General features: G+C 37.7%; 1 protein-coding gene across 5 annotated transcripts in view; it reads left to right on the forward strand.

The window, feature by feature from the left end:
- The first annotated feature begins 616 nt into the window (after positions 1-616).
- The window catches only part of NOL4 (nucleolar protein 4), a 397837-nt gene continuing 382281 nt past the window's right edge, over positions 617-16172 (forward strand). For all 5 annotated transcript variants that reach the window (XM_017874065.1, XM_017874067.1, XM_017874066.1 and 2 more), the window contains exon 1: positions 617-1173. In XM_017874065.1, the coding sequence (XP_017729554.1) occupies positions 910-1173 (264 nt within the window). In that variant the 5' untranslated portion in view covers positions 617-909. The remainder of the gene's footprint in view (positions 1174-16172) is intronic.

The raw sequence follows: 16172 nt of genomic DNA on the forward strand, positions 1-16172 counted from the left end.
GCGGCCTGCCTTCCGTTACCCACATCCCCCTGGAACGGATATCTGTTTGGGGCTCTACAATCTATCCTGTAGAACTATGGCCAAATCTCCATCAATGCTTTGCTAATTTCTGGGACTTAACTCGTAGAATCTACATACAGGGCTGGAATTTATTCCAAATACATCTGAAGAAATGAGATTTTAACCCGTTTTAAAAAATATCTTGATAAGATAATTCTGTAAAACAGAATTTGATAGGTTTAAAAACATAACAGGTAAGAACTTTCTCTCTTTCTAGTCCCTTAACACCCGTCGTGGGGAAGGTCAAAGCAGGACCCAGGAGGAAGGAGAGATCCGGGACCCGTGTGCCCTTCGGGGCTCGCAGGCGCTGGGCCGGCGGCTGCTTTCAGGAGAAGCGCAGCCCTCACTCCTGGAACACCGGGCCAGTGGCTGGGGAAGCTTCTGGGGCGCGCGCGGGGAGGCGGCGCTGCGCTCCACCTGCCCAGCCCCGGACGCAGCCCGGGGGCGAGGCGTCTAGGGACCACCCCAATTCAATATTGGGATTTTTAATAAACCAAGGAGTGGGATTTTAATTATTCAAAACCCAGCTTCTCTGGGCCAGAATGCTGTTGGGATGGTCCTGGTCACACAATATTAAAGAGACCGATCGCTAAGGGAACAGGAAAAGCGTCCGAGACAGCCGTTGCAATTACGAATGGACCACACTTGGTAGCACAGGGCATTGATTGCTGGTGCCCAACCGGACCCTCCTCCCCTCTCCCCATCCCTTCCCCCACCCAAAGCAGGCTCCCGCGGCGGCCGGGACCTCGCATCCCTGCAACGTGGCCAGGGCTGCATTTTACATGAGCCCAGGGTGAACAGGTGCGAAGTGCGCTGGGAGCATCCGGCCGGCGGCCGGGCGCTGGGAACATGGAGAGCGAGCGCGACATGTACCGCCAGTTCCAGGACTGGTGCCTCAGGACTTACGGGGACTCAGGCAAGACCAAGACGGTGACCCGTAAAAAATACGAGCGGATCGTCCAGCTCCTCAATGGCTCCGAGTCGAGCTCCACGGACAACGCCAAATTTAAATTCTGGGTCAAATCGAAGGGCTTCCAGCTGGGCCAGCCGGACGAGGTCCGCGGGGGAGGCGGCGGCGCCAAGCAAGTGCTCTACGTGCCTGTCAAGACCACGGTGAGTGACTCGCCTTCCTCTGTTATTTGTCTGCCGGAGCAACCCGGCGGGGAGGGAGGAAGGAGAGAGGCGGGAGAGAGGGGGAGCCGTGAGCCGCCGTTGGCTCGTGTGCCCCCTACCTTCCTCAACCCCCTCCCCAAGTCGTCCCCACTCGCATTAGCCAGGCGCGTTTTCCCCACTGTGGAGTCTTTGTGGTCCTTTATTTTAAAGCGGCAGCGCACCTCCAGAGCTGGCCTGCCTCCCGGCCTCGGGCTCCCGGACCGGCTGCTGGAGCTTCCTTCCCCGGGTCGGGCGGCGTCTAGCGTCCCCGGGCTGGCCCATTGTCCCATGTCCTTCTCTGGGCGCCTGGCGCGTGTCCCACCGCCGCCACCGCGCATAAAGGCCAGGCTGGAAGCCCGGCCGCACACTCTGAGAACAGACAAGTCTGATCGATAGTCTACAGTGTCTCCTTATTGGCATAAAGCCCGAATGTGGCGCTAGCGGTGGATGTGGGGTTTTCCCCAGGACACCGTCAGGTTTTATCGTTAGATCGCCGCCCAGGAGGCACGGGGCAGCCCGAATGCCTCGATCACTCCCAGAGATCGTTGCCGCGACTGTTGAGATTGTAGATAAGGTCCTGGAGATTCCTCTTCCCCGCCCCCCATTCCCTTCCTCACTTCCCTCTTCTACAAATAAAGCCGCAGCTAGAAGATGAACGACAAAGAGAGATGGGTTTAGGCGCTATCGAATGGTGTGTGTATTTGTTCCTCTTTCTGGGGTGGCTCTAGTCTCATGGCCACAAAGCTCTAGCCCAGGCGCCGTGAGGCACTGGCATTGAGAGCCCAGTGCATCTCAGCCTCACGCTGCAGCAGCCAGTGGGGCTGGGGAGCCACAGCAGCGTTGATTTCCTTCACAAGAAGATGGGAACTGTGGGCTACAAGTAGGATGGCAGATCTGATGCATGAGACCTTTCTGCATCATGCCACGGTGGGTACTCGCCTGGAGTAGGGATGGGGGAGGCTATCTGGCATCCTTTGTATTTTTGCCTTGCTTTGGGGTTTCTTGAGCATTTCCTCCTTTTCACTTTCCTGTACTGGCAACTGTTTCCCGGTGCAGTATTCCTGGAGGATGCTAGAAAGGAGACGCTTTGAAAGCTATTCTCTCTCTAATGGAGGTATATTATATTAAACTGAAAATATGTGCATGAAAAGTTATTTTTTAAAGCATTATTTGGAAGGCTCTTTTAGGTTTGGAAATCAGTTTACGGTTTCCTGAGATTAATTAGAAATACTTGTTTGAAGGATGTATATTTATTTTAGAATTTATATAGAAATTGGGAACCGAAAATAAAGGTGAAATGGAAACACACATGAAAGTTCTGTGGTGGTGGTTGTTTTTTTAACAATGTCCTATTGTTGGGAGATTTCTAAGAGATGGACCTATAAATGTGTCTTCTCCTTTAACATGTGTCACTACTAAAGACAATGGTGAGATTATTGTCTGGCTTTCCTAAATAAAAAGGACTAGATTGGCATGAATTAGAACTGAGGTTTATTTACATCTGGATGAGCCAGAAATCTGGTATACAGAATGAAGTGCTTTGATTAATTTGTATCGGGAATAATATCAAGAATTCAAAACATAAACATGCATTTTCCTTTGGACAATACTGAGCTTACTGAATGGATAAAATCATTTAAGATATCTTTACTTAAGGTATTACTTCATAATATCATGTATGTTTTAAAGGAACACTGTTAGTTGGGAAGTTTATTTTTCATTTCTTTTATGTTAAACTTAGGTCCCTCTATTTAACTGTCAGATAGCTTCACTTGGGTATTGGTACAATGAGTTTATACTCATATGGATTTGACTACACCCACTATATGTATTAACATAAGTGTCCTTTAAAAGATTATTTTAAATAACATAAATTCAGAACAATTCCAGAGACACTAAGATAATCATAAATGCCAGTTATTCAAACTAGCATTCACGCATTAATATACCACGATTTTGAGTCAAAAATTTATGCAGAATTGCTAAAGAATTACTGCTAAGACATCTAGCATAGAGTGACAACTCCAGGGATAATAATAAAGTAACACGTGTTTCTCTATTCAGTAACGATTCCATATATTTATGGGAGAGAATATAATTCATCAGGTGATTCTTAGATAATGGTTTCCATGTAGTACTTAAGAGCTCTGCTTTTTATTCAAGCCTGTTTTGAAATATTGAAGAGGTTTTTAATTTATGAACTTGTCTATTGCTCTTTATAACATTTTTATACCGCTCCTGACATAGAATTATAGGCTCCTCCTTCTCTGAGAGACAGCCAATCATGATTTCAATGGAGTTAAAAAATAAAGGATCCCCTTTTATCATGTGTTTCCCCACATCTCAAATTATTCCTTCCTTAACGATATGTTGATTTTTCTTTCCGATGGTAGAAGTACAGTCACCAAGAGGACAAAAATATATTTTCTCTTAATTCCAACGCATATATTGATCAAAATAAAATACTGTATTTGAATAGTATTTTCGTGGAGACTAAGAATGATTCTTAGCTGCTTGAGGTTTGAGGGTTCGCGGCTGGCTTTGCTGTCAGTAAGAGATGCTTTGCTCCTGATGTTGCAGTAATCCACTGCTGCTGATAATTAGACATCATTAACACTGCGAAAAGGGAAAGAGAAAAGGGGAGAGGACAGGCTGAGGCTAATTATCTACTTTGTTTAATGAAAGAAAGAGAGACTGATGGCACCTGGGAGGTTATGTTAGAACAGAGTAGACACACCACATAAACTTAATTGAAACAAGACTATCTTTAAGTCTCATAGTTAAAGCAGCTTGGTTCTACTCTCATTTTCCCAAAAGAAGAGATGTAGCTTTCCAACTACTTTCCCCCTAAAGCCTAAACTTAACTGATGATAAAATCGAGCAAGTTACAACGGACTTAAAATAAAAATATTGACTACTGAAAAGGATAAATACGCCCTTTAATATTTGTCCTGGTCATGTCTAAACCTAAGGGGACATATCTGTCACTGATGTTTAGACTGCTTTTTGATGGAGGAGATACGATTTGGTCACCAAGCAACAACATCCAGCAACTCAGCCATTTTAGGTCCTGTGTTGGACCTGTGCTTTTGCGCGCCCGCCTGCACTGCACACGCACGCACATATGCAGTTTGTTGAGCTACCCATCTGCTTTATAGATAGTACCACTGTTATTTTTATACATTCTTTCATTAAAAGTGTCAGAAATTTAGAAGAATGAAAGGATGAATGACTTAAAACAGTTCTGAAAGCGATATAGCAAATGGTTGACATTGATTACATCCAACTTTTAAGCAGCGGTAGTTTTAAATTCACTTAACTGTGGTAACTCTGTTTTACACATTTGATAGTTCTAGTTTAGTTTGTTTTTAGAAGCTTTTGATCCTGATTAATGTTTTCTGGCAACAATTAGTGGAAACATCACACTTGCAATTTAAACTACCAGAACACATTATGCCATTTGATATTGTGAATGGTAAACTTAGAAAAGCAGAAAATTTATTAAACGCTCTTTTTAAAAAGTCCACTGCATTGCACAAAACATTAGGAATTTGGTAAGCTCGTGTTTTTGTCTTTCAATATCAAGCAAAGAAAGTTATGAATATTGAAACTGTATAATCAAAAGATGTAATACTTTACTTGACCTATATTTGTAGGAACAGACACAAAGGTCTAAATTATGTCCTTCTTATATATATTTCTTTCTTATATTTATTCTAATACAGGTCACAAAATGAATTTCCATCCAAAAAGGAAAATGTGTTATCTTTAGTTGTGTCATTTACAAATGATGATTTATTCAGTTCTGCAATCTGTAGCCTCAGATTTCATATTGTTCTTGCTGTGCATACTACTAATTGATTACTGTACAGTGATTGTAATGAATATTCATGGACTGACTCATAAACAGTAACTGTTTTTGTTATTTTTCTGACTGTGGTTTTGGTCAGAAATCCTTTATGCGACATCAGAGTGAAAGAAATAATACCCCAAGAGGAGTCATGTGTACCTTTCCACCTGGCCTAACTTTATGCCTAAGGCACCTCTATTAGGCCTTGATCTGGAATCTGCTACAGACCCAGTTATTTATCATGATACTTTGTATCTATGACACAAAGACAAATCATCATAGTAGTCACTGAGATGGAAACACATTTTTGCTTCTACAGTGGACATTGCTGTTGATAGCCAATGCATTTTTCTTTTCATTAAAGTACTTTGGGAGATCCTGTAGCATAGGATTTGGGGGTGAAATAGACCCCAAGAATGAATATCAGCAATGTGGCTTATTAGCTGACTTAGTGATTCTTTGTAGAGTTGTGAAGAATAAATCATCTATGACAAGTCCCCAGCACAGGTTAGCTCTCAGGGAACAGTAGGGACCATTAGTAAAGGCCACTCTGGCTTGAGTATTAAGGGGCAGGATATTTCCTCTGAATATAAAGAGGAAATATGACCGTGTTAGAGTACGAAGACTATCCCACACTTATTTCTTGAGATACCAGTTTTTGATTTTTCCATTGGTTCTTCCTTGTCCTGTTAGTAGCCACAATAGGGAGATGGGGCGAGATGTGGCACTCATATATATTTCTTGTATAATCTTCCTTAGTCTGCTGGGATCCTACTGCCCACGGTTTACTCTCTAGACTCACTGCATAAAATGGAGGGAAGATGAAGAAAAAAATACAGGCATATGCCAGGAGAACTTTCAAGGACTTTAATCTTATGTCAAGTCTATAAAGACCTTTTCCTAATAGCTGTTGTATTTGCTAAGACTTTCACTCTTTCTTTTTTGTTTTTTTGTTTTTTGTTTTGGTCTAACTGGGAAAGATGAATGTGAATCTACTATGTTTTAGGTTATATTCATTTTTACAATCTTTAGATAACAAGATAAAACAAACTTCATGGATAGCATAGATGGCAAGAAACATGGCATAGTGCATAGAGTATAGATTTTAGAGCACAATTTAAATCCTGGCTCTGACATTTACTGGAGTTCTGGGTCGGCTAAAGTTTAACTAAAGATGCAGTTTCCTCTTTATAAAATGTTAGTATTAATACTAGTCTTAGTAGTTTTGCATAATTAGTAATGTATATAATGTATACTAACATATACTATATATACATATACACACATATATACACATACATATACACACACATACACACAAGCATGTGGTATATGCAGCATATGCTGGGCACATAGTAAATGCTAAAAAAAAGTTGTTTAAAATATGATTAATAGAACATGAAAATCATGATATAATTATAATTAGGTATATTTTATGAACTCTAAATCACACTGCAACATGGAGCTAAAATACAAGGTCAAGCCTGGTGGCTCACGCCTGTAATCCTAGCATTTTGGGAAGCCGAGATGGGAAGATTCCCCAGTGAAACCCCATCTCTACTAAAATACAAAAGAAATTAGCTGAGGCAGGAGAATTGCTTGAACCCGGGAGGCAGAGGTTGCAGTGAGCCCAGATGGCGCCACTGCACTCCAGCCTGGACGACAGAGTTGAGACTCTCAATTAAAAAGAAAAAAAGAAAAGAAAAGAAAAGAAATACAAGGTATACTTGTATGTATTTATGTACACATGTATTATTAAGATTTATTCTACTTTGTTTTTGGAAGAAAAAATGACTGTTATTCTAAAAGTGATACTGTCTCAGCTTTTAACAAAGTTAAATGAAAAGGAAAGAAATAAAGAAAAAGTCATACCAAATGTCCCATGAAAATGTAGCGACCATAAGCTAATTATGAACATCATTCTAGATTCCTCTCTAAACATATATACCAAGAGTTGATACAATGACTGATAGTTGTATATGGACAGGCAGAAATAATTTTCTAAAACTAGGGTGATGATGATATGCTAATTTAAGTAAGAATAAGAAAATATAAGATTGTCAGTGTGACAAAAGAAGAAATACATAAAATTTAATGAATCACTAATAGATAAATGTTTCTTCTCAAAGATATTTATTCCTGAAGTTAATGGAAAAGATTAAGAAAACCTTTAGGATGTTGAGGTACACTTATTTTACCAATTACGAATTTCCATTTTATACAATATTATTGAATCTCTCTAATGATAAATGAGAAACAAGCATATTTTCACTTCTTCCCACCTCCTTGTTTCTTAGATCCTGGTTTACATTTCATTTCACTTATTATATTATACTTATATATTATAATTTATTATATTCATTATGTTATAATTGTGTTGTCAGTGTTGTTGATATTAATGTTAAATAATTTAGTTTTAAACATTATTTTCCTATTTAATTGTTTATTGTCTTTTTCGTTATCTGGTTTCCTTTACCTCTGAATTCCTTGATTTGATTGGCTTTCATTACAGTTTATCATTTTTTTCCTGAAGAAGGTCCATGCATTCTATTCTTTGAATTTCATATACAATTGAGAGTATTTGTCTTTTACCTTTATCCTGGAAGAACAACTAACCAGATGCAGATTCTTTATTTTACTTTTTCTCTCATAACATTATAGATATTGTGTGTGCTCTATAAAATTCTAAGGCAAATTGATTTTCCCAAATTTCATGAATTATTTACTTCTTTATTCTTGAAATTAAATTATTTTGCTGAGATATATTTGAATTTCTTGTCTAACTCTATATTTTGTCCTGGATAACTGTGTGCCTGTTTATGGCTTCAGTTAGGCCTGTGTTCTGGTGACATAATGTGTATCTTCTGAAGTCCAAATCTGTACAGTTGATCCTTGAACAACACAGATCAGGATTGCGTGGGTCTACTTATATGTGGATTTTTTTCAATAAGTATTTGGAAAATTTTTGGAAATTTATAACAATTTGAAAAAACTCTCAGATAAACTGCACAATCTAGAAATATAAAAAATCTAAGAAAAATATATGCCATGAATGCTTAAAAATCTATGCAGGTACTAGTCTATTCATGGCTTAATAGACTGTCCTTTTGCTAAGGCTTGCAGTCAACAGTAGACTATTAGTAGTTAAGTTTTAAGGGAGTCAAAATTATATGCAGGTTTTCAGCTGCAGAGGGTGTCAGTACACCTAACCCCAGGTTGTTCAAGGGTCAGCTGTATTTTGGATTTTCTATCGGGTGTTTCCACCAAGATATCCCAAAGTATCTCAAATTAAGTATGTCCAGAAACACATTTTTCTTCTTTCCATTTTCCCATCCGAGGTCCTCCCAGCTGACACACCTTTTTCTTATTCCCCTCTCTCCATGGATAGCAGTACAACTTCACTTACCCATACAAGGTGAAATTTGTATGGCAGCCTTGATTTCTCCCTCTCATAGTCAATGTTCAGCTGTTGATTGATTCTACCAAGCTAATACCTCTTGAAGCCATCAGATTCTCACCATATTATAAAATATGCTTATTGCTTGATAATTTGTTAAATTTCCCCAAAGCTATTTTGAAGAAAAATTTAATCTCTAGTACCTGGCATAATGGGTGATGCATTTTGATGCTCAGTATTAGTGGAATAAATAAAAATCACTTCCCAGTCTGACACCACATAATGGGACATTATACAACAACTTCTTATTTACTATCACACAAGAGCTTTTTAGTTTTATCTACGTATATATATCTATCTGTCCAACTGTCCATCCATCCATCTACCTATGTGTTTTAATTGTGGTAAAAAAACACACAACATAAAAGTTACCATATTAATCATTTTACATTGTAGACTTAAATAGTGTTAAGTATATTCACATTGTCTTGCAACAGATATCCAGAGCTTTTTCATCTTGCATAAGAGAAACTCTATATTATACAAGAATTCCCCTTTTTTCTTTCTCTCCATCACCTGGTAAAGTGCCATTTTAGTTTCTGATTATATGAATTGAACTACTTTAGACGCCTCATATAAGTGGAGTCATACAGAATTTGTCTTTTTATCACTGACTCATTTTACTAGCATAAAGTCTTTAAGATTCATCCATGTTATAAATATACGTGACAGGATTTCCCTCCTTTTAAAGGCTGAATAATATTCCATTGTAGGTATATGCCATTTTGTTTGTGCATTCATTTGTTGATGGCCATTTGAGTTGCTTGTACTTCTATTATTGTGAGTAGTGCTGCTATGAGCACGAGTGGGCAAATTTGCCCTCAAAACCTTACTTTCAATTTTTTTGGATATGTACACAGAAGCAGGTTTGCTGGATCATATGGTAGTTCTAATTTTTTGAGCATCTACTCTACTATTTTTATAGGAGTTTGACCATTTTACAGTCCTACCAACAGCATACAAGGGCAGGCACTCTTTAACGCAAAAAAACAGCTGATTTTTTTCCTGCTCTCAAGCTCTTTAATGGGCAGACTGCTTTCTTTAGGCAATTGCAAGTGTTGCATGTAATGCAAGTAATATGAACATGATATTGATGCCTTACATTTATCAAGTTCTTATTATAGGTTAATGATTGGGCTAATAATTTGAAACAAAAGTCCCTTTAATCTTCACAATAGTCCTATGCTATTAACACTTTTTATTATACTCATGTGAAAATTATGGTTTACATTAAGGTGAATTTCTAAAAATTACACACTTGGGACAAGAAACCATTTCAATTGGATTCTAAAACCCTTTAAATCGCTGGTTTCCAAATTCTTAAGATAATGTAACTCAATTGCTAAAAGAAATTCCCCCAATATGTACACTTTCATAAACTACATCTTCATAACACTGCACCAATACTTAACCCATTATAAACTATATTTAAAAATACAAATATGTTGGGTTGATACTAAAATACATAAAAATCCAAGTTTTAACATTTCCTTCTTTACCTCAATAGGTTATCTTAGGCACTGCCTGAGTGTACACATACCAATTTGAATACTTTATTCTAATCTATAATACCATATTGCCTCTCAGAGAACATTGAGTTAAAACTTTACACTCAGCTGAAATACTTTCTGTCATCTTGTAATAAAATATTTTTATATGTAGGGGGAAACTGAGGAGGAATAATTCTTAACCTCTTAGTTATTAGTACATACACAACTATAAAGATTTCCCATTGGAGAAATCCTTCTAAAAATTCAAGTGGAGAATTCTATATGGAATGCTTATTTAAACATGGACCTTTAAAAGTAAAATGAATGTTTCAAATGCTTCTCAAAGCATGAAGTTCATGCTTGAATGCAATATTCTAAATTTTACCCCATTTTTTCTTGCTTATACTCCTTTGATTTTATGCCTGTCTTAGTCCATTTTGTGTTGTTATAACAGAATGGATAATTTATAAAGAATGAGGATTTATTTCTTACAGTTCTGGAGGCTGGGAAGCCCAAGGTGAAGGGGCCGACATCTGGCAAAAACCTTCTTGCTGCCTCATCCCGTGTCAGAAAATAGAAGGGAGCACTCTCGTGAGAAAGAAGGGAAGGAGTCCAAACGTATTCTTTTATTAGGAACTCAATCCAGAGATCAATGACATTAATTCATTCATAAGAACAGAGGCCAGGCGTGGTGGCTCATGCCTGTAATCCCAGCACTTTGGGAGGCCGAAGCAGGCAGATCACAAGGTCAAGAGATCAAGGTCATCCTGGCCAATGTGGTGAAACACCATCTGTACTAAAAATACAAAAATTAGCTGGGCGTGGTGATGTGTGCCTGTAGTCCCAGCTACTCAGGAGGCTGAGGTAGGACAATCGCTTGAACCTGGGAGGCGGAGGTTGCAGTGAACCAAGATTGCACCGCTGCACTCCAGAGTGAGACTCTTGTCTCAAAAGAAATAAAATACAATAAATAAGTAAATAAGAACAGAGCCCTCATGACCTAATCACCTCTTGAAGGTTCCACTTCTCAACACTGTTGCATTGGAGATTAAGTTTTCAACAAAGGAACTTTGGGGAACACATTCAAACCCTGGCAATAACCATATGCCTCTATCTATCATGAAGGGCTCTTCAGTGTTTTGTACATTGTGGTAGTCAGACTCCCAGGATGAGTCTCAGATGACCCCCACCTTTGTATAATCCCTTCTACTTTGAGCGTGGGCAGCATCTGAGAACATGACGAGCCCCATAACTTCCATAATTATTATGTTATATGGTAAGGCTGACTTTAAGAAAGGGGGACCTTTCATGTGGATCTGATTTAATCACTTTAGCCTTTTAAAAGCAGGGGGTATTTTTCTGGCTACTCCGAGAAGAGGAAGTCAGGGTGGTTTGGAACCTAAAATGTACTTGTTCTTGCTGAAATGCAGTGGGGGCTTGTGGTTAAGAGCTGAGAGTGGTCTCTCCATGCTGAGAGCACACTTGGCCAACAACAAGCACAATAATGGGGACTGCAGTCCTACAACCACAAGGGAATGAATTCTGCCAACAGCCAAAGGGAACTTGGAGGTGGATTTGCCCTAGTGGAGCTTCCACATGAGAATGCAGTTGGCTGACACCTTGATTTCAGCTTTATGAGAACCTGAGCAGAGAACCCAGTTAAAACATGCCAGTCTTCTGACCCACAGAAAATGAGATAATGTTTGAGAAATTGTAAACCATTCAATTTGTGGTAATTTGTTACACAGTAAAATGGAACTGATACATAGTTATTTAATGTAAAATTTACCAAAAACATGTGTGTAATTAACAGGTCAATTTTTAACAAGTGTATTTGACCTAGATTATTTGTGGATACAGCTGGAAATAGCTTAAATGTTCTTTTCCTCTAATACCTTATGTATTGCCATTTATATAGTTTTTGATGCGATGGTCTATAATTTAGTAAAAGATGTAATCTCTCACAGATCATTTGACATATTTAGTGATGACTCATTAGGAATATATGTGTATATAAAAGTTACTTTGATGTTTCTCTAAATGTTTTTATTTTTAAACATTATTTCATTATATTCCATTCATCTCTTGAGTAGAATACAAGGTAGCTTACTGTTTTAGCAGTAGGATGGAGAAACAGAAGTAGACATATCAAAGGAAATTGTTGTTCTCATAATTATAATTAATTTACATTAAAGAATTTTTGAACACTTACATAAAAGGAAATATAACAAAATATAATATTTGTTCTCATTTATTAGAAATAATCATTCTATAATTTTATTTTTTATAACTTACTTAAATATTACACATTTTGAAGAAGATCTGCCTAACATTTGGGGGATAGAATATAAAAAGTAGAAGCAATTGGCAAGTCTTTTTCTTTTGTCAAGATACTGGAGGAAATTGTAAATTAGTCTCCCCTCTCTAAGTTGAGTTTATTTTGATTTTCTTCCTTTCTGAGGTTTATTCAATAGCCTCTTATGTTCCACTCTTTCTAATTTTAATCAAATATTCTTTTGTGATTCTCACAGTTACGAGTTTTTGAAGTATTTTGGAGCTGTCAGAAAATTGGAAGTTTGAGAAAAATTCAGAGAATACATTTAAGAAGTTGAAAGACTAGTTTTGAGAATAAGGAATAACCTTATTGGTTCTCACTGGATGTAACTACAGTTGCCAGATGGCTGAAGGGTTTTAGGGTTTTAATCTAGGGCCATGGGGTAAAGCTAAGTGGCACATATGGGGATCTAAGGTCTAGCCTGGTCATAGTAGTGCCATGCTCTACCCAATTGACCTAATTAGATGAGATTTTTCAAATCTAATATCAAAGGTTTGTTTGAATATCAGATGTGGGTCATTGTTCTCTAAGCACTCTCTGTTTACATGCTCATTGTTGTTTACCTGAGGCCAAGAAAGAATTTTTGCTGTTATTGCTCATTTTTCTCTGTAAAAGCTGCCATTACAGACAATTAGTTTATTTGTTTGTTCTTACTAATTTATAATATGTAATTCATAATTAGCAGTAACTTGAACAGGGATAAGATGACATTTACCTTGAACTACCTATTAAAGGAAGATTTTTCTTTTCTTTTCTTTTCTTTTCCTTTTTTGTTTTTTTGACAGAGTCTACTCTGTCACTCAGCCTGGAGTGCGGTGCTGTGATCTCGGCTCACTGCAACCTCCACCATAAAGGAGGATTTTTCTACAAATTCATGATAAGATAGCAGAGGGGGCATGCTTTTCTACTACAACAAGAAAAAACTTTTCTTTAACTTTCTCTGTCCTTCTATAAACAATTCATATGTCTGTTCCACTGTAAATGGTGCTCTAATGTAAAAATTAGGTGTTATGAGTAAGCACCCTTTAGTTAATTTGTATTACTTTGTTGTAAATGCATGGAGTATAATAATAATGTGCCCCCTAATATTTTCAAATAAAATAGGTCATTCTCTAAAATTGAAATGTAATCAACATAGTTAATCAATACAGTGATATCCAAAGTCACTGTAAAGTGACAGAATGGCTATAACACCGTAGGACCAGACTGTAACGTGCTTGAAAACTTAATGAAAGCTCTTTTAATAGAGCTTCACTGGTGAACTAACACTAACTTTCTCTTTCTTCTGTATAACATCATGAATGATACCCAAGGCATGGACAGGCTCACTCATAGTGATCTGCTCTGCAGTTATTTGCACTTTGTGCACATACAATAGAGTTGCAGGCATACCATTGGTTATGTTTTTCTCATACCCTCTTTTGCTAGTTTCACTTATAATTAGTGATTTAAATATATCATAAACTGAGAAAATGAGTGCAAAATTTCAATTCAGTGCATTACAAACACTCAAAATAAGGGTGAGTTACTAAAAAGACCTATGAAAAGAAAGAACTTCGAATTCTGTACTACTTTAGATTGCTTTACAAGTAATTACTAATTTCCCATTCTACTTTAAAGTAATTGAAACTGGAAATTACAATGTTTCTTGGAAGGGTTATACACTTGCAATGCTCATCATGCTTAATGACTCACACTTAAAGATCTTTGTCCTATCACAAAAGTTTAGCAAATAATTATACATTAGTATATGTTCAATGGAAATGTAATATTAAGAAGTATATGATCTTTTAGCCTTCCAACTTTAACTTCTTATGACTGAACAGCTTCACAATGGATAACAAGAGCTTTTTGAATTAACATAGAAAGTGTTAATAAGTTTTTGGTCAGCCATAGAAATATGAATTAAAGATATAAATATTGGATGTGCCCACAGAATAATATATTGTCTTGATAACTGAGGAACTTAGTGTTTCCTGAAGGGTTATCCCTATTATTGAGGAAAATGTTTACATCCATAAGAGCCTGAGGGTCCTTAAATACTTGCCATTATTTTAACCTCTTTAAATCCATATTTAACTCATTGTAATTATTTGTGTTTATAACCGCCTTGACCAGAGAGAATTCACAGGTTGAACTGTTGCCAGTGATGGGACTATTTAACAGTTATATTTCTCAATATACATTAAGTAATCTTAGGTTTTATACTACTTCGATTTCTTGTGAGTTTTGATTGAGTTCAGAGTCTGTATTTTAATCAGTCTATATACACAAATGAGACCTCCAAAAATAATCACTATGGCTGTTGAGAAGAGGAGGGCAAGTGGATGTTAGGGAGTCCACTATAACCTGACTCCCTTAGAATTTTCCCTTTTCTATAACCATTTTATCTTGGATTTCAGTTCTCTTGCCATCCTGTTCATACATTCCAGTTCTCTTGCCATTCATCATGCCTAATGAATGGATTATTTAAAAAAATATGATACCTAGCATAATTTTTAGTTATGGTTTAAAATACAACTTTAAATTCTGCTATTTTTTATTAAAATTATTACCATCAACATTTTTCAATGTTGCTACATAATGATAATTATTTTTATGCCTTTACAAATAATCAAGTATATGTATTATAATTTTATTTATCATTTCTATATAATGTGTGATTTTACTTATTTTCTGGGGTTTTTTTTTCTTTTTTTTTAGACAGAGTCTCACTCGGCCGCCCAGGCTGTAGTGTAGTGGTGTGATCTCGGATACCAGGTTCAAGCAATTCTTCTGCCTCAGCCTCCAGAGTAGCTGGGATTACAGGCACCCACCACCATGCCTGGCTAATTTTTGTATATTTAATAGAGATGGGGGTTTCAACATATTGTCAAAGCTGGTCTCGAACTCCTGACTTCAGGCAATCTGTTTGACTCTGCCTCCCAAAGTGCTAGGATTATAGGCATGAGCCATCGCACCCAGCCTATTTCTTGCTTTAAATCCCCTTTCCCAGTGAATTACGATAATTACAGTTTTCTTTTCATTTTTTTCGAGATGGAGTCTTGCTCTATTGTCCAGGCTAGAGTGCAGTGGCACAATCTCGGCTTACTGCAACCTCCGCCTCCTGGGTTCAAGTGATTCTCCTGCTTCAGCCTCCCGAGCAGTTCAGGTTACAGGCAAGAACCACCATGCCTGGATCGTTGTTTTTTTTTTTTTTTTTTTTTTTTTTTTTTTTTTTTTTTTTTTTTTTTTTGTAATTTTAGTAGAGACGGGGTTTCACCTTTTGGCCAGGCTGGTCTGGAACTCCTGACCTTAGGTGATCCACCCACCTGGGCCTCCCAAAGTGCTAGGATTACAGGTGTGAGCCACTGCGCTCAGCCAATAATTACAGTTTTCACTTAAAAATGTGTATGTGTCTGTGTATTACAACTGATATTTTGAACCTTGGGGGACTTTATGTGAATCTTGTTAGTAAGATTCTGAGAGTTTTTTTTGAATCTTTTTCTTGTCATCTAGCTGAGGACATCTCATCTATTACCATGACTACCAGTCACCTGAGGATCTTGCTAAAATGGACATTCTGGGTCAGGGTGGGGCTCATGAGTCTTTGTTCCTAGAAAATTACCATAGGGTTCCAGAGCTGGCTAAGCTCACTATGAACCATCCCTTCCACTGATAACACTAAAATCTCTGGAAGGAATATACAACAAAACTCCCTGAGGACTCTGAAAAACAAACAATAGCAGGGAAAATGAGGATGGATGTCAACTGCAAGTACACAGCACAAGGGGTGAGTTTCCTTTGCCCTGCCCCCCTTCATCTGCTGGATTTAATCTAAGGACAGCC

Source organism: Rhinopithecus bieti, unplaced genomic scaffold, assembly GCF_001698545.2.
Source record: "Rhinopithecus bieti isolate Rb0 unplaced genomic scaffold, ASM169854v2 scaffold_5260, whole genome shotgun sequence".
NCBI classification, from domain to species: Eukaryota; Metazoa; Chordata; class Mammalia; order Primates; family Cercopithecidae; genus Rhinopithecus; species Rhinopithecus bieti.